The sequence below is a fragment of the Juglans microcarpa x Juglans regia genome, chromosome 3D (assembly GCF_004785595.1).
Source record: "Juglans microcarpa x Juglans regia isolate MS1-56 chromosome 3D, Jm3101_v1.0, whole genome shotgun sequence".
Classification (NCBI taxonomy): Eukaryota; Viridiplantae; Streptophyta; class Magnoliopsida; order Fagales; family Juglandaceae; genus Juglans; species Juglans microcarpa x Juglans regia.
Window position 1 is genome coordinate 11,935,211 of NC_054598.1, and position 22,879 is coordinate 11,958,089.

The 22,879-nt window shown below is 38.7% G+C and overlaps 2 protein-coding genes and 1 long non-coding RNA gene across 3 annotated transcripts; 2 read left to right on the forward strand and 1 right to left on the reverse strand.

Moving 5' to 3' along the window:
* Positions 1 to 3,019: 3,019 nt before the first annotated feature.
* Positions 3,020 to 6,890, forward strand: LOC121254624. Its single transcript, XM_041154749.1, has 5 exons — positions 3,020 to 3,474; positions 3,561 to 4,864; positions 5,605 to 6,021; positions 6,116 to 6,357; positions 6,455 to 6,890. The coding sequence occupies exons 1-5, from the start codon at positions 3,401 to 3,403 to the stop codon at positions 6,704 to 6,706; spliced, it is 2,289 nt and encodes a 762-aa protein (XP_041010683.1). The 5' UTR covers positions 3,020 to 3,400; the 3' UTR covers positions 6,707 to 6,890.
* LOC121254626 lies at positions 6,790 to 22,479 on the reverse strand. Its single transcript, XR_005938676.1, has 3 exons — positions 22,442 to 22,479; positions 16,346 to 16,350; positions 6,790 to 6,901 (listed from the first exon to the last, which is right to left on the reverse strand). It is a non-coding gene; the product is annotated as an uncharacterized LOC121254626 (long non-coding RNA).
* Positions 7,953 to 11,151, forward strand: LOC121254625 (60S ribosomal protein L34-like). Its single transcript, XM_041154750.1, has 4 exons — positions 7,953 to 8,113; positions 8,300 to 8,379; positions 10,561 to 10,670; positions 10,790 to 11,151. Exons 1-4 carry the CDS (start codon positions 8,035 to 8,037, stop codon positions 10,881 to 10,883), a joined length of 363 nt encoding a protein of 120 aa, XP_041010684.1. The 5' UTR covers positions 7,953 to 8,034; the 3' UTR covers positions 10,884 to 11,151.
* Positions 22,480 to 22,879: the final 400 nt, after the last annotated feature.

The window sequence follows — 22,879 nt, forward strand, 5'->3', positions numbered from 1 at the left end:
TGAGGTGAACGAGGCAATATTTAGTATGAATCCAATGAGTTCCCCAGGCCTAGATGGCTTTTCTGCTTGGTTCTATCAACAAAATTGGCATACTATAGGAGATGAAATATGTGAAGCTGTGACAATGGCACTAAACAGAAATTGTTGGGACGTAACTATCAATGAAACCTATATAGTTCTTATTCCAAAAAGTAAAAGTCCAGACCTGGTTACAGAATATCGCCCAATCAGCTTGTGTAATGTAATTTACAAAGCTATCTCCAAGGTTTTGGCCAATAGATTAAAAAGAATTATGCCTAACTTAATATCCACTACACAAAGTGCATTTGTGTCAGGGAGAGTAATTGCTGACAACATCATTGTTGCATTTGTTGTCCTACATTCCATGAAATGCAAAATGAGAGGGAAAATTGGTTACATGGCTCTCAAAATGGACATGAGTAAAGCATATGACAAATTAGAATGGAGTTTTGTTGAAGGTGTTATGGAAAGAATGGGGTTTGCAAGAAGATGGATAGAGCTGATTCTCAATTGCATTAGAACAGTGTCTTATTTTATCCTATTGAATGGTAATCCTCAACTATCATTCAATCCTTCAAAAAGCATTAGACAGGGTGATCCAATATCACCATATCTTGTTATATTGTGCTCTGAGGCCTTTAGCCAGCTTCTAAACAAGGTTGAGAAGCAAAGAACCATTACTGGTTTTCCTATGGCTAGCGGACAGTTTTCAATAAATCATCTATTTTTTACAGATGATAGTCTTCTTTTTTGTCAAGTTTCCTCAATTCATTGGAGTAGGATGATGCATTTAATTGCAAGGTATGAAAATGCTTCTGGTTAGAGATTTAATAAAAGGAAATCTTCAATATTTTTTCAGTAAAAATACAAGTGCCTCTACTAGAGATAGTATACTCAGTGTAGTAGGAATCAGGTCTGCAGCTACTTATGAGAATTATCTTGGATTACCAGCTTCAGTGGGTAGATCTAGGAATAAGTATGTCAATAACATCCTTGACAAAGTTAGGGGCAAACTACAAAACTGGAAAATGAAGTTATTGTCAAAGGCAGGTAGAGAAAATCTCCTCAAATCTGTAATTTAGGCCATTCCAACTTAGTCTATGGGAGTCTTTAAACTTCCAAAAGGATTGGTAAGGGAGTTGAATAAAATGATGAAGGGGTATTGGTGGGAACTGATTAACTAGGAGAAAAAATTGAGTTGGGTCAACTCGAATCAAATGGGGAAATAAAAAATGGAAGAGGGTTTGGGTTTTAGAGATTTTGAGAACTTCAACAAAGCTTTACTTGCAAAATAGTGTTGGAGATTAATACAATACCCATACTCACTACCTTCACAAGTTTTGCGGCACAAATACTTTCCTCATACAGATTTTCTAAATGCAAAAATGGGCTCTAACCCTCTTATATTTGGAGAAGTTTTCTATATGCTAGACCTTTACTTAAAGAATGGCTTATATGGAGGGTAGTAGATGGGAAATCTATAAAGATTTGGACAGACAAATGGCTGCCAACACCTACAACTTTCACTCCTCAAAGTAGTCAAAATTGTCTCAGCACATAAATTAAATTGGAGGAACTGATTAACCAGGAAACAAAGTAGTGGAAGATCAATATTATTAAATAAATATTCTCACAGGAGGAGGCAGAAAAAATTAGTCAAATTCCTTTAAGTAGAAGCAACAGACAGGATAAATTAGTGTGTAGAGGTACAACTAATGGACTATTCACAGTAAGAAGTGCTTACTTCATGCAAGGTGAAATTCAAGAAAGAAGCAAAGGTCAATGTTCTCATAGCTCACAGCAAAATGAAGACTGGACAAGGATCTAGAAGTTAGAAATCTCTCCAGCTACAAAAATTTCATATGGAGAAGGATATATTACTAACTAAAGTTAACTTGTGCAAGATGAATGTGATAACAGATCAAAGTTGTCCATTATTTTTAGTGGAGCCAGAGACAACTGAACACATTTTATGGAATTGCATCTCAGCCTCTGACATTCTAGGCCAATGCTCAAGAAGAATTCATAAAAGTAGAGTCTAATGGATTAGTTTTAAGGCTCTAATACAGGATATGTTCAACAAGCTGGATAGAGAAGAATTGGAAGAACTCATTTTGATATTCTTGAATTTGTGGAGGAGAAGGAATGGATATGTTTTTAAAAACATATTAATTGACCCAAACTTAGTGATATCCAAGGTAAACTAGATGAAACAAGAACTGGCATGTATACATCTCAGGTCCATTGTCCAAACTGAATACAACAATAGAAGGAATGTTAGATGGGATTGTCCACCACCAAGTTTTTGTAAAATAAATTGGGATGTGGTAATTGATAAAAAGTAGCTTAGACTGGGAATTGGAATTGCAGTCAAAGATGAGGAAGGTAAATTTCTAGCCACAATGAGAAAGAATGAAACTTGTACTCTTAATCCAGCAATAGCAGAGTCTAAAGGGGCTCATATAGCAGCAGATGTTGGATTGCATTTGGGGATGAAAAGGGTAGTGCTTAAAGGAGATTCTAAGAGTGTTGTTTTGGCCATTCAGAAACAAGAGCAAGATGAAAGTTATTTTGGGATGATCATTGAAGAAATCAGAGACAGTTTAGCATTTTTTTGGTATTTGTATTACTAAACACATATATAGAGAAGGTAACGTAGTTGCACATAAATTAAGTAAACATGCTTTACTTGTAACAGACTGTATAGTGGATTTGGAGGAAACTCCCCACTATCTTCAATGTGTTTTCTAAATCAGTGAATGAATGAAAAGAATCTACTTTTAAAAAAAAAAAAAAAACTCTCAGTGCCTTGACCAGCGCAGAGAAAACACCACCACCAACTGAAAAGTAGATAACATGCATGAATCACACGAACCGGCCACTGTCTCCACCTCATCATATTTGACTCTCCGTTTTCCAAACGTGTCACACTATCAAGTAAATATTCCCAAAACCGCAATAGAAACTCGCAATCTGTTGCCACGGCATATTAGACCGACCCCAAAAAGAATATTATTTATTTGTGCATTTTAATTGTTCCTACAAACAACATATATTCTTCGCAAGTTGCTTTCTTTCTCTGCAGAGTTTTCTCAACCCCTCCTGGAATCTCGCCCGTTTGGCCTCGAATAATATCACTGATTTTTCTTTCACCAACAAAGTTCGCTGTCTGCAAGTGGAGCGTCCACTATCTCCAGTAAACCTTGATTGAGAAATTCTGTGCCCGTGTCACTCTCCGACTTTGCTTAGAATTTGAGGGAAAAACTTCGAGGTTGATTGAAATGATGGGTACCAAAAACTTGCTTACGCCAAAAGCCATTTCGATTTGGTTACTAATCTTCTTGTAAATGAGTATGTGTTCCGGAACAAGGTTTGGGTTATGGGTTCTGTATGGGTTTTTGTCTGGAACTTCGTCTTCCCTATTCTTGGATTAATTATCATATTCGTATTCAGGTACGCTTTCATTTTTTTGTTTTGAATAGTTCCTTTTTCAAGCTTTTGATAATTTAAAACTCGTAGTTCTTTTCTGCTACTTTCAGATCTCAAGCAAATGATTCGGAAAACGCCAATGGTAGCGGTGACATTCATTCTCGACAAGACGATCAAACTGGTTCAAGTGATTCGCATACTGATGGTTTCAGAAAAGAAGAGGCTGCTTTTAGCGAACCGGACAGTAAAACTGGCAATAAAAGCAATGCAGAAAGAGAAAGTTCTGAGTATGCCACGGCTGCCGGCGCTAGCAGGTATGAGTTTGTGTCCGGGAAAGGTGTTCGTGGATTCTTGGAAGGACCCGAAACCACGAGCTTCAGTGTCCGAGAATTGTTTGCTCGCTCGGATGATTATACTGTTTGCAACGACCAAAGTCTTGGTCCTAGGATTTTTACCGACAAAGATTTTCGGGAGCTCAATTTAGAAGAAGAGGCCATTGATCAAGAAAAAGCAGAGGACTCTGTCGAAAACTTTGGTTTTGGTGAGGTTTTGGAGAAAGCAGAACAGGAAACATCCAATGAAAAAAAATTGATTTCGGGGGAGGGAGACCAGATAGGTGGCGCAGAAAGGAGTATTCTATGTAACGATGATATTGTGGATGAAGTTGAATCGGTTTCCGAAGATTGCTCTCTACGATTTGGATCAGAAACAGAGTCGATTAGTTCAAGCGGTGAGTTGTCGATGAACAATCACATGATTGATTCAATTACCTATGAGGTTTTGGCCAGCAAAAATGTCGGTGAAGGATGGGAATGTGAAGCCCTTTTGGCCAATGATGGAGGAAAAGTAAAAGACAATATTCAAGAAGTTTCAAGCTTTGAAACAAGTCTCTGGGGGCCCCAAGAAATTGTTGCTGTTGATCAGCCACATGATTCCGATGAAGAATACATAGAACTAGAACCCCATTTGCAGAATTTAAGCAGCGTGGAAGACGCAGCTTTGTTTGCGGGAGAGTCGGGAAAGCTTGAGAACAAACATGAACAGGAAGATTTAGGCCAAGAAGAGTCAGAACCCAAATATATTTTGGAAGAATCTAAAGGAACCGAACCATCGGAATCAAACTCTGATTACCAAAACGACTTGGAATTCCTATGGGAGCACGGAGATGTACTAGAACAGCTGAAAATGGAATTGAGAAATCTGAGAACTGGGGGACTTCCTACCATATTAGAAGAGGAAGAAGAAGAAGAAGAACCAGAGTCTCCAGCAAAGGTGGAAGATCTAAAGCCACTGAAGATTGAAGAAAAGCTCGAGTTCAAAGATAGAATAGAAGAGATCCAAAAGGTGTACAAGAGCTACTCAGAAAAAATGCGAAAACTGGATATCTTGAATAGCCAGACCATGCATGCAATTGGTGAGTTTCGGAATAGCCTATTTTTTTGGTATGTGATTTCGTTCCCAGGCATGTTAAAGCAGTAGTGCCTATTTCTCAAGGGCTCGTCGTCCGAGCCTTTCAATTTGCAGTGTGAAGGAACATCTTTGTTTGAAATTCATTTTTTGAAGGCTAGTGCTACTCCGCAATGCATGCCAAAAGAAAATACTAAAACCCACGCTATTAATGTTTCACTATCAATTAATAAAAAAACTAAAAAAATTAATGAATTATGAAACTGATAAATCATAAAATAGGGTAACGATGGCATAGTGATAGATTTTGGCATTACTGGAAACTGGAAAGGGAATTCTTTGTTGGTGTTTTATCATCTTCATGTTTATGCTGATCATGTGCCACTTGTCAGATTCAAATGCATGCCACAGTTACCAGTAACAGGTACATGTCCGAAGTCTTTGATCCATCCAATTAACCTCCCTTTCATGTCCCTTCCTCCCTCCTTTCGATCGGACTTTAAGCGATCTACCAATGGTAATACTTGCTTTATTGATGGTGATACAGGCAGAATCTTAATTAATGGCTCTTTAGTCTATACCCCACTCCCATATGAACTTTGTGGTTCGTAAAGCATCCACGAAACTGAACAAACCTAGCTTTCCGAATGCTTTTTGACTGAAACAAGTTTCATAAATTATTTAATGATAAAACGAACAACTTTACTGATCTGCTTTGTGGTAAAATAAAAATAAAAAATTGTGTAGGGTTTCTCCAGTTGAAAGAGCCAGTTAAATCGATTTCAATGCAAAAATCTTCAGCTTCAGCTGCTAAATCTCTTCCACATAACATATGGCCACGAAAAGCTCGAAGAGTCAGTACGGCTGACCCTATGCACAAACTCAACGAAGAATTGCAATGCAACTTGGAATTGGTTTATGTTGGGCAGGTTTGCCTTTCATGGGAAATACTCCATTGGCAGTTTGGGAAAGCTCAAGAACTCATGCAGGAATACGACTCTCAGGGTTTTCATCTCTATAATCAAGTTGCAGGTGAATTTCAATTGTTTCAAGTACTTCTGCAGAGGTTTTTAGAGAACGAACCATTTCAAGGCCCCAGAGTGCGAAACTATGTCAACAGTCGATGTGTTCTTCGAAACCTTCTCCAAGTGCCACCCATTAGAGGTAAATAATTAAAGTTGGACAAAAAAGCATACTGTGTAATGTCATTTAAGCACCTTGCACTTCATATAATTTAGTATATGTGCATGCATGCCAGATGATTGCATGAAGGATAAAAAGGTAGGAACGTCGGATCAGGCGAAGGAAGATCATGCAATTTCAAGTGGCATGATAGTAAGAATCATTGAGGAATCAATGCGAGTGTTTTGGGAATTTCTTCGTGCTGATAAAGATGAAGGGAAGACGATCCTAAATGTTCCTCGTCAGAAAAATCATGTCAATCTCCAAAATGATGCAGACCTCACGCTCCTGATCGACATTCGAGCTGATCTTCAGAAGGTTTGCTTTCTAAATTTCTAGATACTAACATTATTAGGACTGGTGTTTATAACTCAAGAATTCAATTTAAACCTTCTAATTCAATAATGCCTTGCAGAAGGAGAAAAAGCTCAAGGACATACTGAGAAGTGCAAATTGCATTGTAAAGAAGTTCCAAAAGCATCAGAGCGAGGATTTGGGTTATTCAATATTCTTTGCACAGGTTGAACTGAAACTGGTTTCAAGAGTGCTAAACATGTCAAGATTAACGAGGGACCAATTAGTGTGGTGTCATGAAAAACTAGACCAGATTAGCATTGTTAGCAGAAGGATTCAGGTGGAGCCCTCGTTTTTTCTGTTTCCATGTTGATAGGGCAGCCAGTGCCACGATGCTTCTTTTGAGCTGTATAGATGCTGCTGGTCACTCTAGATTTATACAACACACAGAAAAAAAAAGTATAGCATTTGGTTAGACATGCTTGTTAAGGAGGTTATAAATTGATGTATAGATTCACTAGGGAAGCTTTACAAATAACTCAGAAAATTTGGTCTTATTTTCCTATCGCTCCCAATTTCATTATAATTTGGCATTACTCTTCATAGATTATGAACAATATTAGTTGAACTAGCCATTTTAAACCATTAAAAAAAAAAAAAATAGACATGTTTTAGTCACAAAGAGATTTCACAAAAGTAAACTTACAAACTGACGTAGTTTGACATGATATGTCAGATTATGAAGTTATTTTTTTATAATAACATATCACATACAATCATGTCAGTTTGTGAATTTAATTTTGTGAAATCATTTTGTGGTTATAGCACAACGTTTCGACAAACAGGAATATAATGTTTTTTTTAACACACCAATAACGTTCCACCATTGAAATAACAATTGTTTTAAGGAAAACTATTCTCATAACAGCATAACACTTGAAGCTCCTTCTTGAGAAATTTTATTCACTAGTTTTAAAGAAACCCCTCTCATAACGCAATACGCATGATTTCTTAAGATAGTAATTAATTTACAAAGTTTTTTATTTTTAACAAAGTATCACGATTATATTGGTTAATTTTAAACTATAACGCTTCCTTCTTTTATCTTCTATCTTTAATTTTCCATTTTCCTTTGATTTTCTGGCAGAGTTTGTCCAGTCTCTCTTTTAACATTTGCAGGATACCAATCGCACACCGTAATTTTAGGCTTTTTGAATGTTGAGGTGATTTGAATTGATCTATAAATAATAATATTTTATAAATTTTATTGAGATGTATTTAAATATATAAAATAAGTTAAAATATATGTTTAAATATATAAAATAAGTCAACATGAATTTAACTTTTTATAAAAATTAAAAAAAGTATGGATTGAGTTAACATAGCCATACATTTCCCTTTTTGATCTATTGAAATATTGTTCAAAGAAAACAAAAACAGGCTATGTAGAAAAGAGTAAATCTATTCATATCATTTTTCAATAAACAGTCCTAAATTCCCATATATACGAAGGCAAAACAACGACGGTTTTCTTTAATTTCACAAATTTATCTAAGATGTACTCACGGCCATTGGATCTAGGGCATTAAACAGTCGAAACCTCCAATATATTTTTCCCTTTCTTGTTCACGCAGTTCTAACCCTCCTCTGCTTTCGCCCAAAACCCTAGTAGAGAGAGTTAGTCTCAGAGCTTCTCAAAAAATGGTTCAGCGCCTCACTTATCGCACGCGTCACAGCTACGCCACCAAATCAAACCAACATCGTATCGTCAAGACTCCCGGTAAACCCTTAATACTCTCTTTAATCTTCACTCAATTTATTGAGTTTTTTGGTTTTATATATATCGTATGCAATAGTGAGCTACGAAAACAACCAATTTATTTGTATTGTATATGCGAGATTTGATTTGGTTGTTTGATTATTTGTATCATGTATGATTTTGTGTCTGATTGTTTGGGTGTACAAGGAGGGAAACTCGTGTACCAGAATACTAAGAAGAGAGCGAGTGGGCCTAAGTGTCCCGTCACTGGCAAGAGGATCCAAGGGGTATTTCCATTTTTCTCATTTCTCCAATATTTATATATATATATAAATACAGAGATCTGAACATATATTTTATATCCTATCGTTTGTTTGAAGTTGATTCTGATTTAATTTTATTTTATATGTTTTAAATGCGAAGCCTTTACCAGAAGCCTTTCTTGGGTAAAATCTGCAAAAAGCTGCTATTTGTGTGAAAGGATTTAACGAAAATCCGATTTGCTTTACTGATAAACATGGAAATGATAGGAATACAACAGATCTTTAATTGGCGTTGGTATGGGAGGGTGAATACTATACATCAAGTTTTAGCATGATTAAGTGGGAATTTGTTATAACGGAGCTGTATTAGAGTAAGGAGATTGAAAATTCTTTCCTTAGTTTGTTTATGGCCACTTGACAGATCCAACAGTAAATACAGGTAACTATTATTAGTGTAGGGCAGGGTTTTTTGCATGGAAGGTGTTGACATTGGTGTAAGTTGTTTTGGCTTTTTGAACTCTCTGTGCCATAGATCCAATTTATAATTAAATACGGATAAAAATATAACTGAACTGAGGTCAAGGGTACCAAATAAACTGAAACCTAATAGGATCTTGTTAAAGATCATTCATTACTCTTTAACCGGTAGTTTTCATATTTTTCAAGAAGGCAGTATAATTCTCCATTTTTTTATAAGCAATAAGAAGTTTTATTAAGGCAAGTAAATAGGCATAGTCCAAGTACACAAAGAATATACAAGCAGAAAAATCTAAATACAACCTAGGAACTTTTTTTTTTTTTATAAGTAATACAAGCTAGGAACTAAGAGCTAGGAAAAGCTAAAAGAAGGCAGTATAATTCTCCTTGTACACTTGTGCCGTCTTTTCCTTAATAGCTGTGTAAAAAGTTAAACTTTAGAAAGAAACGTGTCAAATTTTGAAATAGGAGCATTTAATGTTTCTCAAGCATTTTCCTGAAGAAAGTTTTATATACGTCCTGTTTACTTATAAAAAAAATACGTCCTGTGTACTTGGATTGTGCCTTTTGTGCTTTTTAATGATAGTTCTCTTATTACCTATAAAATTTTTAAGTACTGTAGTTTTGTCTTTGCTGTGGATGAGTGTGAAAAATTTTATTTTTTCTTTTAGTAAGGAAAACTACTTCAGGAGTGAGAATTTCTATTGAATAGTGGCGGTGTGGTTGGTTTATTTTCGTTGCAATGCCAAGACATTAAACAGCTGATATCTGAACCGTTCATCTTTTAATGATGTGATGATTCAAACAAGGAAAGGCTTACAAAGGATACCTAGGCACCAATATGATGTCAACCTCATATAAACATCTGGAAAGGATAAGGTCAAACTGTCAACGTATTACCTCCATAGATCCTCATAATGAATAGTAGGGAAAGTGCTATTCTAATGTTTCTTTTGTATACAGAAAGGATGGCACGCATACTTTTCACTCCTTGCCAATCCTTGTTCTTTGAAAACCATAGTACCAAAACAACATTCTAATTGCATGGATTGGATTGGACTGTTTCAACTTTGCCTATTCCAGATGTATCTTTAGGCTTGAGACTGCGAGCTTCAGGGTACCTCCCTCCTTGTCAATCACAGAGAGACAGTGGGCTTTTTTCCTTTTAGTCATTTGTTTTCACATGGCACCCATTATTGAAGGTGCACAATATAATGTACCTTTTGTTAGGGTCCATTGAAGTTTTGCACGTGTCAGAACTTGAAATGAACAAGCGTGGTTGCAATTTTTGTTTGATGACCATTTATCATTGGCTAATGGCCCAAGATGATGTAGCTCTTACTATTTCTACTACTCAAGAATTTCTAGCTATTTTTCCTTTTGAATTCTCAGTGGAGCTCCTGTACACCTGTGTCTGGGCTAGTACTCTTTTTCATCATTAATAAATTATTTTGTCTTAGTAGTAAAAAAGTATAGATATTTGTTTGATGACAAGTTAGCCAATATGATTGTTTAGTTTATGTTATATTTCTCTTCTTTTGCTCCTCAAATGGATTGATTCCAGTTCTTTGGAATGTATTGATAGCCATTGGGTTTTGTTTGCTCACAATATTAGGATTTGTTTTTGTTATAGCACAATTATGGATATAGTTTGTGATATTCCATTTCTTCACCACGTGAGTTAAAAGTATAGTTCTTGCTTTGATACAATGTTGGCTGTGTTTACAGATTCCTCACTTGAGGCCTGCTGAATATAAGAGGTCTAGGTTATCTCGTAACCGAAGGACTGTTAACCGGGCTTATGGTGGAGTGCTGTCTGGAGGTGCTGTCAGAGAAAGGTTTGTTTTTGTTAGAGCCTAATATCAACAGTTTTTCTTTTTTTTTTTTTATTCTTTTTGGTGCATGTGGTTGGGATGTTTTGAATGAGCATTCTGAATTTGTTCCAATTGGTTTGTAGGATCATTCGAGCCTTTTTGGTGGAAGAGCAAAAGATTGTGAAAAAGGTTTTGAAGATTCAGAAGACAAAGGAAAAGCAGGCCTCAAGGAGTTAAGGTTTGAAGCCTAGCGACTTTGAAGCAGCTTTAGTGTAATTTTGACTATGGCAGAGTGGCGAATTATGGAAAAGTAATGAGGTTTTCTGATTTGGATCTTCATTTTGCATTTTTCTTTGGCTGGTTTAATGCATATTCTAATTTTGTCGACAAATCCTTTGTGCTATAGATTTTGATTTTTGCTGTGTGGTGCCATATTAGTTTTCTTATTCTGTCATTTTCTTAAAGATCGACACAGATGCTTCGTTAAGAAATGATTTGTGATTTACTGTTTATTGTTTTAATCATCTGAATGCTGTTTATGGCGGTTTATCTTATTTATCTTCTGTGGTGCGATTCCGGTGGCATCTGTTATATGATATGCGTAAACCTGGCACTTATTCGTGGCAACCAGTTTGTTCGTAATAGCCTAATTGGTGGAAATGTCTCCATTATTAAAGCGCTGAAGGTGCTTGGGATAAAGCTATGCTCATTTAAAATCTGAAATTCATAAATAGACGTAAATTCTCTGCTGGGTTGGTGGCGAAGGGTGAATTTCAGGGAAGTTTTGGTGGCACAAGGTTGCATGATTGAAAGATCATCAAAATTGGTCAAAAATCTGAAATGTGGCTTAATGTGTTGTGCAAAACACGCACAAACCAACAATGACAAACAAATAAACAAGCACGTGGTAAGCAAAAACTATACAACTTACGTGGTTCGGTAACTTGCTTATATCTACAAGGCTTTAGAAATTTTATTAATCAGAGGAGATTACAATCATTCAATTTTAACTTACTCTCTCTAGGATTTTTACTCACACAATATGTATTCACTTGATTATTGTTCTCTCTAAAAAACGTACATCATAAGTAATCCTAATTGGTAAAAATTGGGCCATTTGCTCAAATGGTGTATTGAGTGCAGCTCGAGCAAACACTAGGGTTTGCATCTCGCTCGAGCCTATTGTTAAGCGAGACTTCAGCTAACTCACGATTTGATCTTCACTCGAGCCCAATATCAAACGCACCTCAAGTGAACTCACGGGTTGAGATTCGCTCGAGCGACAGTCGAGCGAACTCTCTATTTCTTAATTTTCTACTCACAAATCAAACTCCACACACAATTCAAAAATCTCTCACTTGGAGAATGGTTCTCCAAATGCCCTCCAATATTTCTAGCCCAAGCCCTACCACCTCTGCAACTCACAAATCTCGTCTTCAAGCTAGAATACACACTGAAGTCGAGCGAACTTCAATCTCTTACGTACATTGCCCGTAATCAGCACATCCACTAGGCGATTCACAACTCCCACTGCAGTAGAACCGGTTTCGAATCGATCTTAGCAACCTCAACCAACTTCCCCAGGGTTACATGACAAAGCTAACTTCATTTGGCTTCCTCATAAGTTTTGCACGATCAAGCCTTACCTGTCTGCACTCTTGTATTTTCCTACACATACTGGACTCTGATGTTAAATATAAATAGTTAGATCTCTTACCATGTGCTAAGACCAGCGCACCCTTAGTGATCCTTCAAGCTCCTCTAGAGAACGCTACTGCATAACCCCTATCATCAAATTATCCCACAGAGATCAAATTTTTCTTCAGATTTGGAATGTGTCTAACTTGTTGTAAAGTCCACACGCCCATATTTGGAAGTGTGATGTGCACATCACCCACTCCCATTACATCCAGTGCATTTCCACCTGTCGCACACATCTTTCCAACATCATCAGCAACATAATTTTGCATGATCTCTCAATGTAAAGTGATGTGGAACGAAACCCCTTAATCCAACACCCAATTAGGGTGGCTACTCGTCCCCCCGCCCCCGCATGTGCAGGGATGGGGTTTTCCACCCCGGCACCCACGCTCGGTGTGCGGGGGCTGGGTACCCCGTCTAGATACCGGGGTGCAGGGGCGGACACCCCAGTCGTCTGCCCCTTCCCCCCGCCAAGAATTTAACTAAAAATAATAATAATAAAATAATAATAATAAATTTACAAAAAATAATTTACACTAATAGAAATTATTAATTATAACTACTAAGTTGCAACTATTAACTAATAATCATAACTAAGCTATTAGTATATTACAATGATAATTAAGAGAAAACTACTACAAAATTACAAATTCATCTAAAAGTATTACAGATTGTACTATTGTAGCAACATTACAATTAACTAAACTAACAAAAGTATAACATTTCATTCTTTAATGGAATTTGGGGCGGCCATGGTGGTAGAAAAGTGAGTTGTGCTGACTGATGTGAGACTTTGAGAATTGAGATCATAAAACCTAAAACATTAATAATTTAAAAGGAAAACAAATTAGATTCATAAACATGAAACAAAAATTAAAACATATATTAGAAATGTAAAAATTACTAACATTAAAAGTACTAACAAAGATGAAATTAGGATCAGGATGAGAGCAATCATTGGGTCCTTAGGAAGTTAGGATTAGGATTCGGCATACAACATTGAGATTATAAAAGTTAAAAATAATTAGATACAAAAACTATATAAAATATAAATACAAACATACATACATGTCTATAATGCAGAGAACGGTATAGGGATGTGATAATGTAGTTCCTTAACTTGTTTGCATCATTTAACTCATGGATACAAACATACATGCTTGTCCGTAATCATACCCATCAATGGTTGTCTTTGCATAACCATAATAAAAAAATAGATTTTATTTATACACTACAAATGGTTCCTAAATTGTCCAACAAGGGCTGTAGTTATTTATGTGAGGGGATAAAAACAATAAAACCCAATATAAGACCTAGCCACCAGGCCACATTAAGAGAAGAGACAAAAAGATATGAGTGGGGGACAAGGGAGGACGTGCAGCAGGTGAAGGGTGTCAGGGGGTAGGGGCCATGGGGTCAGGGAGTGTAGTGGGCTGCCAGGGGGTTAGGGAGCATAGGACTGTCAGGGAGGGTCAGACACGCAAAGGCTTGGCCTTACCACTACAGGGGCACACGCGAGAAAGGGAAATCAGATAAATAGGAGGGTCCGGACGACTGCCGAGGATAGGTTCTTCTTCTTCTTCTTCTTCTTTAGTTTTCTTCCTCTTCGACTTCTCCTTCAAACTTAGAACAGGGAGCTCCAACGGCCGATTTTTCTCCAGTAAATGTATCTGAAACCACCATTGTACAGTGTAGAATGAGAGATCATGAGAGACTATAAATAAGAATATTATAGTGGATTTATCCTCCCCAAACGCCTGTGGACATAGGCATTATGCCTAACCACGTAAACCCATATGTTCATCTCTTTTATTTCTCTGCACTTATGTTTTCCATTCATTGCCATGGATGTACGCACTGACACCGTATAGCCATATCGGATCACTATCGAGGGCTCCTAATAGCACCGATTGAGGCCCAAGTCGCCCCAATGGGTCAAGAATTACTCTTTCTCCCATTTGGGTCTGTTGTGCGATTTTTATAGTATCAATAGTGTCGTTGTCTGTGGAATCTAATTTCCTTTCTTCGTCGAAGGTGGGACAAGTACGATTTCTCGGCGCACTGAATAAATCATCGGATGAACGGATAACACCCTACCAAATGAGTATTCTCAATTTTCTTAACTTTTACATTTATAAAAAATGCTGCTGCAGAAAATGGGCGAGTAAATCTTTTCTCGCCCAGGCGAGGAACCAAACTCCTCACCATTATACCAGTTCACTTTAACACACAACACAAGACTAAGTGCGTGGTATGGACCAATTGCTCAAAATTCACACTGCCCGCACACTAGTGGGCAAACACTATGCACTTAAGTGCACAGTAGCACACAAGTACTGCACCCCACGTGTACAGTACCATGTGTACAGTACTCGAGAGGGCAAGTGCACAGTGCTCTGCACGTTCACCATGCATGCATGCACGTCCATTGCACGACCATTGTGCACTCATAGTGCACAGGGCATGGCTTCACATACGCCCAAAGCTCATAGTGCACAGCCCAGTTGAACCGCCTGCAATCACCACTCCGCTGCCAATGGGATCTGCCCCTATAGCCACGGTCCCCCTTAGGGGGGCCATGGACGGTGCGCCCTATGCCCATGGAGACCATGGCACGGCCCAGCCATGCCGTGACAAAAGAGGGTGTCAACGCCCACTACCTGGGTCTCCGACGTTTCTTTCTCCACCAAGCAAACGTTGTCTGCCTCCCCTGAGGTGGTTGCTGACTAGCCCAGACGACTGGCAGCGACAACTGGCCATGCACACCGTGCACTGCTATGGGACCAAGCTTGGCCCCACACAACACAGAAGCTCATGATGATTTCCCGTGAGTCGCCTAACCCTCCGGCAGCCACCACTTAGGCCACCGGATGTTTTTGTCTCAGACCAAGCTGTTCTCGTGGCTCTTCACAACCAACTCCATGCCCACCTGCTCAGGAGCACCACAAGGCAGCCCCTCAGCTCGATAGCTACTCCGCTCAACACCTCCACCAGCTCGGGACCAATTCTCGTGCTGCTCGGGAGTCACAGCCAGAACTCGTTCCGCTCGGGAGCCACTTGCTCAGTAGCCCATTTGCTCAGGACCGACCATCACGCGGCTTGGGAGTCACCATCGCAGCCACCAACTCAGCAGCCCACCTACACGGGAGCAACTTAGCTCAGCAATCACTTGCCCAACGATCACCAACTTGGAAGCTAGCTCCTCAGCTCGAGAACCTGCTACTCGGAAGTCACCAACTCGACACCCCACCACTCTCCTACTCAGAAGCCACCTCACCAGCTTTGCAACCAGCTGCTCGGGAGTCACCAGCTCGGCATCCCACCAACTCGAGACAACACCTCATGTAGCACGAGTGTTACCTACTTAGCCTACTGGCTCGGCATCTCCACAACCCACTCTCCTCCGGATAGACCCTCAACATCGCTCAAACTCTCCACTCCACTCGGGATTCACCTCCACGCCTCGGGAATGCATAGCTCGGGGAAGTCTCCTTCGCTCAGAAAAATCTCCCTTGCACGAGAAAGCCTTTAGTCGTTCGAGAAAGTGATATTTGCTCCGACCGAGAGAGTTTGCAGCACACAAGAACACTGTTCAAGTCATCTGCACCGGAACACAGCTTAGGCCAGCTCGGAAGGTCAGCATGGGACACATCACTTGGGAAATTCATTTGGTGGGCACAAGACTTATTGCTCGAAATTCGCCCGCTCAGACCCCTAGCTCAGAGCCCATCTCGTGTGGGGGAATCACAACCAGCAACAGACAATTGTCGGTCAAACAAAAATTGACCTCAGCAACTAAAAGCTTCCCAGTGTTGTTTGTCAAAATTTGTGTAAATTCATTTTTACTGACAAAACAACTCCCTGTAGTGCGGAACACCGGACACGTAGCCCTACACTCCGACAGAGCAATTCAGCACTAATGAGCACCTCCATTCAACCAAGCTGAGTCCCTAGATTCATCATGAACTCGGGTTCCTAGACTCGTTGCGTGGTAAAACCAAGTCTCTACACTTACTGACCCCCCATCCAACAAAGTCGAGTCCCTAGACTCATCAAGAAGTCGGGTCCCTAGACTCCCTGTTGGGTAAGGCCAAGTCTCTAGACTCAGTGCCGACCCCACATCCAACAAAGCCGAGTCCCTACACTCGCAAGAAATTGAGTCCCTCGACCTGCTGCGAGGTAAGGCCAAGTCTCTAGACTTGGTGCTGACCCCCCGTCCAACAAAGTTGAGTCTTTACACTCTCAAGAAGTCAGGTCCCTTGACTTGCTATGAGGAAGGCCGAGTCCTTAGACTCGCCAACCCCCTGTCTAACAAAACCGAGTCCCTAGACTCGCCACAAAGTCGGGTCCCTAGACTCGCTGCAGGGTAAGGTCAAATCTCTAGACTCGCTAACCCCTCGTCCAACGAAGTCAAGTCCTTAAACTCGTCAAGAATTCGGGTCCCTAGACTCGTTGCGGGGTAAGGCCAAGTCAGGGAACATGGGGCTATTAGGAAGGGTTAGACACGCAAAGGCTTGGCCTTACCACTACAAAGGCCCATGCGGGAAAGGGAAATTAGATAAATATGAGGGTCCGAATGATTGCCGAGGATAGGTTATTATTCTTCTTCTTCGGTTTTCTTCCTCTTCGACTTCTCCTTCAAACTCAGAACAGGGAGCTCCAACGACCGATTTTTCTTCAGTAAATGTGTCCGAAGCCACCATTGTATAGTGAATAATGAGAGACCATGAGAGACTGTAAACAAGAATATTGTAATGGATTTCTTCTCTCCAAACACCCGTGGACGTAGGCATTTTGCTGAACCATGTAAACCCATGAGTTCATCTATTTTATTTCTCTGCACTTATATTTTTCATTCACTGTTATGGATGTATGCACCTACATCGTCTAGTCGGACTAGATCACCGTTGGGGCTCCTAATAATATCGATTGAGGCTCAAGTCGCCCCAGTGGGTCGGGAATGACTCTTTCTCCCTTTCGCCCTGTTGTACGATTTCCACAGCATCAACAATTTAGTTGCATTGTTTTGTTGAGGAGATGTTCCTTATGATATTTTCTTTGTTCTCTGCAGATATCTAACTATAAATGAATGGCGATGTTAATGAACAGCTCAAGTTCTACTCGTATAACTGGGCTGAGGCCCCTCCATCCCCTGCCTCCGCTGGGGCTGCAGATGCGAGCGGGGCCACCCGCCCCCTGCATCTACTGTACAGAGCCCCCGCCCCGCCTGGGCGGGTCGGGTCGGGGCGAACAGGGTGGTACAGTGGGGGCAGGGTCCCGCTGCCCACCCCTAAACCCAATCATCAATCAAACTGTGCACTTTAAGAGTTAGGGTATCATGTATTTCTTCAGTCACTATATTCATAACATCATCCTCTGCACTTTCTTGATTTCTGTAGTTTCTCTTGATGTGGCCTAACTTGCCACAATTCTAGTACGTGATCTGTTGTCCAGATCTCGTCTTGCTCTTTTGAAGCTTGACATGTCATGTCCTATGTCCCAATTGTCAACATTTAGGGCCGATTCCGAACCCGAAAACTCACCCGAGTCTCTTTTATGTACCTCTTCAGCAATGATCATGTCACATACGTGGTCATAGTTCAGTTTCATCTTGCCGACTAAACTACTCACAGTCATCCTCATGGCCTCCCAACTATTTGGCAGCGATGCCAACAAAATCAACGCTCTGATCTTATCATCAAATTCAATCTCTACAGAATATAGTTTATTTTGATCGTATTGAATTCATTCAAATGTTGGGCCACAGACATACCTTCTTATATCCTCAGATTGAAAAACTTTTTCATCGGGTGCACTTTGTTATTCACTGCAGCTTTTCATACACACCTAATAAAGCCGCCATGAGATTCGTCGTGGTTCTCTCCTTATTGACATTGTGTGCAACTGTTCTATACAAGGTCAGTCAAACAATCCCTAGGACATGTCGATCTAACAGGGTCCACTAAGCATCATCCATGCTCTCTAGCTTCTTTCCCAACAGTGAAAGATGGAGCATTTCCCATAAAGATAGTTCTTGATTTGCATCTTCCAGTATCCAAAATCAGTGTCATCGAACTTCTCGATCCCGAGTGCTTTCACTTTGTCTCCAGCCATCGTTCTCCTTCAGATCCAACCTTGCTCTGATATCAGTTGTTGCGCAAAACACACACATCCCAACAATGGCAAACAAATAAACAGGCACAGGATCAAGCAAACACAACACATAATTTATGTGGTTCGGCAACTTACCTACATCCACAGAGCTGCAAAAATCTTATTAACCAGATGAAATCACAATCACTCAATCTCAACTCACTCACTCTAGAACTTTTACTCCTACATAATATGCACTCACTTGACTATTGTTCTCTCTGAAAAATATGCTGAAAAACATACATCATAAGTAAAATGTTACATATTAATAGTAAACAACGCTAGAAATCCTAATTGGCAAAAGCTGGGTCATTCGCTTGAGCGAGTGTCGAGCATACCTCGAATGAACAGCTAATCAACATTGTCTCGAGTGGTGTGTCGAGCAAAGCTCGAGAAAACATTAGGGTTTGTGTCTCCTCGAGCCCACTGTCACGCTAGACTTGAGCAAACTCATGGGTTGATCTTCACTTGAGCCCACTATCAAACGCACCTCGAGCAAACTCACAGGTTGAGATTCGTTTGAGCGCATGGTCGAGTGACAGTCGAGCGAACTCTCTGTTTCTCAATTTTCTGCTCACAAACTAGGCTCCACATACAACCCAATATAATGGTCAGATCAAAAATGATTATTTCAATTGTTAAAAAGTCATATTTTGGAGTTAAAGTTGACAATTTTGATGTTTAGGATGTAAATCGAAAACAATATGACAATTTGGGAGTATGTAAACTGTACCTACCCTGAAAAAATAAATTGTGAATGTTGAGGGATTGAGGGGCAACTTTTTGATATTTTAGGCTTTAAAGCACATAGAGGGACTATACATTGTAACTGAAGTTTCAAATTTGAAGAAATACCAAACTACATATTTACTCTAAAAAGGACTGGTTTTGAGGAAGCAAGCAATGTAACCAGGTGAAAAAGAAGCAATGTAACCAGGTAATGAAGGAGGGATACCATTTTTATTTTGTCATCACAAAAACGCTGCATATGGGGGCTCACCTTGATCAATGAAGACTATTCTGAGGGTAACTCTTGATACAGTCCTACGACATGCAAGTCTCGTACAGGTCTATTATTAAAAATTTAAATTTTTCATATGGATTCTATATTTATCAATTTTTTCTAAAGAAGTGCAAGAGGCTTGCAAATTTATGACTACAAATATCATTTATGTTTCTCCCAATATTTTATTGAGACTGTAGGTCCTTCGTGTTGGCAATGTCCATTAGCAAATCCTAGAACCACCTCTATAATTGCATGATTGCATCCTCTTCTCTTTGGCCCTAAGCTTGCCTCTACTACTTTTCTACATTTTGTATTGACTTATTAGAGATGTTTGCAGACAAAGAGATCGATACAATTAGAGAGATGAATCTAAGTTTCGAAAAGTGAAAGAAGAAAGACTCAAATCCTAACAAATTTAAGGCTAAATTTGATTATTTTTAAAAAATTTACTAGACTTTATTTATTGTAAAACATATAATTGTATATTATATTATACAGGAGAACGAATAAATACTGGAAGAAACGTTACCCAGCCCAGCCACTTGCCTCTTTGTAGACTTAAAGAATACAAAAATTCTTTGGAATGGTCCGTCCATTGTCAAGGCTTTTAAAATCCTGCCACGTCAACAATTCTACTAAAAAATTATAATAGTCATCACACCGGATAAAATCAAGAGTCCTGCAGTCTATTTTTGTTCCTCTCTGTATCTATGAAAGTTGGAGCCCTTCACAAATTCCAGACCACCACACGACACTAGTTTCTTCGTCGCCACAACTGAACAACGACGCCGCCCACCAAGGTCCATCACTGCAAGAGAACACAACAGTCATTTAGCCACCAAGTTCCATCAATTTGAGTTGGTTTTAGCAGTGTTGGCAGAGAGGGGGAGAGAGAGAGAGAGAGAGAGAGAGAGAGAGAGAGTCTTCGTTTTAGGGTTTTGAACCCTTTTTTTTTATCTCTGTCATCTCAACCACCTTTAGTTTTTTCACCCTCTTCAGCGATATTTTTTTCTTCTTTTTTCACGATAATTTATCGTCTGGTCCTAGTCGAAGGAATGGGATTTTGAAGTGAGAGGTTGGCATCATATTTTTTTCGTTCATCAAAGTACTTCATTTATTGTTTAGGGGATAGGCAAGATAGTTTTGGTTTGGTCCATTTTGATATTTTTGGAGATTGGCTAACTCATAGCTTCATTTTCATGGGGCTTTCCATTTATGGAATGATTTTGTTGAGTTGATAGGAGGAAGGTTTATGATCTAGGCTAAATTCAGTGGACTGAGTTTTTTTTTTTTTTTCTTGTTTTTCATATGAATCTTCAATTCTGGTAAAAAGAATGGAAACTTTTGTAGGCTAAATTCAATTCTCGTAGGCACCACTTCCAATTCTTTTGCTCCCAAGACTCTATGTCTTTGTCTTCATTTTGCCACGAAGCTTTGCTATCAAAGAGGACTTAGTTCATTTATCATTTTTTTTTTTTGGTTTCTAGTGAGACTTAAGTCCAATGAGCTTATTCTTTTTCTATTCGTGCTTTTCAATACGACTGTTCGAGGTTCTGGTCCTGGGAGATGGGGGTCTTTTGTTTCTGTGTAAGGCTCTCGAGATTTCTGGAGAGGGGGAAGAGAGGAAGGGTTACTGGAAAAGTTTCCTTTTTGTTTCTTTATCATCTGTTGTGCGGACACATGAGATCTGATATGAGAGATCTACTTAGCACTCATTTATTGGAGGGCTATTATTTGAGGATAGCAAACCAACCGGCCAGAAGTTATTCTCTAAAGAATATGCTTGCGCATAAAGTTAAAATCTACCATTTACTAGCAGTCAGATTTAGCATACGTAGCTCGTTGCCCACTTTACTTTGGGCTGAGATTGTCTCTACTTTCACCTGGACCTGTCTAAAAAATTTCAAATACATATCCATTTATATTTTAACTTGAAAAGTCAATATTACAATTAGCACCATTTGGATGATAAAATAATATTTGAGAATAGTTATTTTTTTCAAGCAGACCCTCAGTGTCACTCCGTATCATTGAAAAAAAGGCTAAAAAAAAAAAAAATACTCCCTCCTGAATATTATGACATCTCATTTAACATGCTTTTAGTCAACACTTTTATACTGGTGTATTAAAGTTTTCCAATAGGAAATTGAAAAGATTGATGTGCAAATAAAGACAACATTCTTTTAGGAGAAATGATATTTGCAGTCATGGAGTGTGTAAATGCCATATAATCCTTTTGAAAAAAGTGAGTATATATGGGACCCACATAAAAAAACTAATTTTTTAATAGTAGACTCTATTTTATTTTCAAGAGAATTGCACGGTACTTGCGCAATCCACGATTATATGTAGCATTACTCTTCTTTTAAAAGTCTTTTGTCTTGACATGCCTATGATCCAGGATTTTGAAGCACTGCATCAATCTGTGAATTACTTTGTGACTGCTATTTGTGAACTTATTAGCTCTTAGTAAGCTAGACGTAACATTGCAGAGAAATACTCGATTAGTACTAAAGAAATTTTATAAAAATAAACTTATAAATTGATGTAATTTGATCTTCAACATTATAATATTATAATATTACTTTTATTGTAAAGTAAATCTAACCGCATATCATATGAAACCACGTCAGTTTATGAGTTTACTTTTATGAAATCTTTTTGTGAATAGAACAGTTCTCCGCATTGTGAAATGTAATAGTAATGGCCATGGTAAGTTAGAGATGTCTATGTAGATTAATTATACAAAGATATGAGTTTGATCATGCTGCTTATTAATTAAGAATCTAAAGCATGTATTATTTGGTCCTATATATGCATTCATTTCACGATAATAATCTATTTAGATAAATTTTTTAGCCATAAAATGATCCACAAAAATAAATCTACAAGTACAAATTAACGTAGTTTGATTTAGTATATTAGATTACAAAACTACTTTATTGTAAAATAGATATAACATATCATATGAAACTATGCCAATTTCTAGGTTTATTTTTGTAGGATCTCTTAATGACTGTAACACTTCTCGTCTATTTTACATGTGTAATTCACATACGGTTAGATGTGTGTGTGTGTATTAGGGCTATGCATATGACCCGAAATTTTGTCAGATCCGACTAAAATGACCTGACTCGATCTGGTTTTTGCCGGTTTATTCCTTATCGGGTCTCCAACCTGACTAATCAACGGGTTTAATTTTTAGCTTCAACCCGTCCGACTATAAAATCAGAGTTAGTTCTCCAATCCTAGCGCTCAAAGTCCCAAGTCATATTCAGATTTTCACTCGCTCAGATTTTAGATTTGATCTTCAAAAAGGTTTGGTGATTGCCAAGGATTTTTCTAAAGCCATTCTACAACCATCATTCCAATG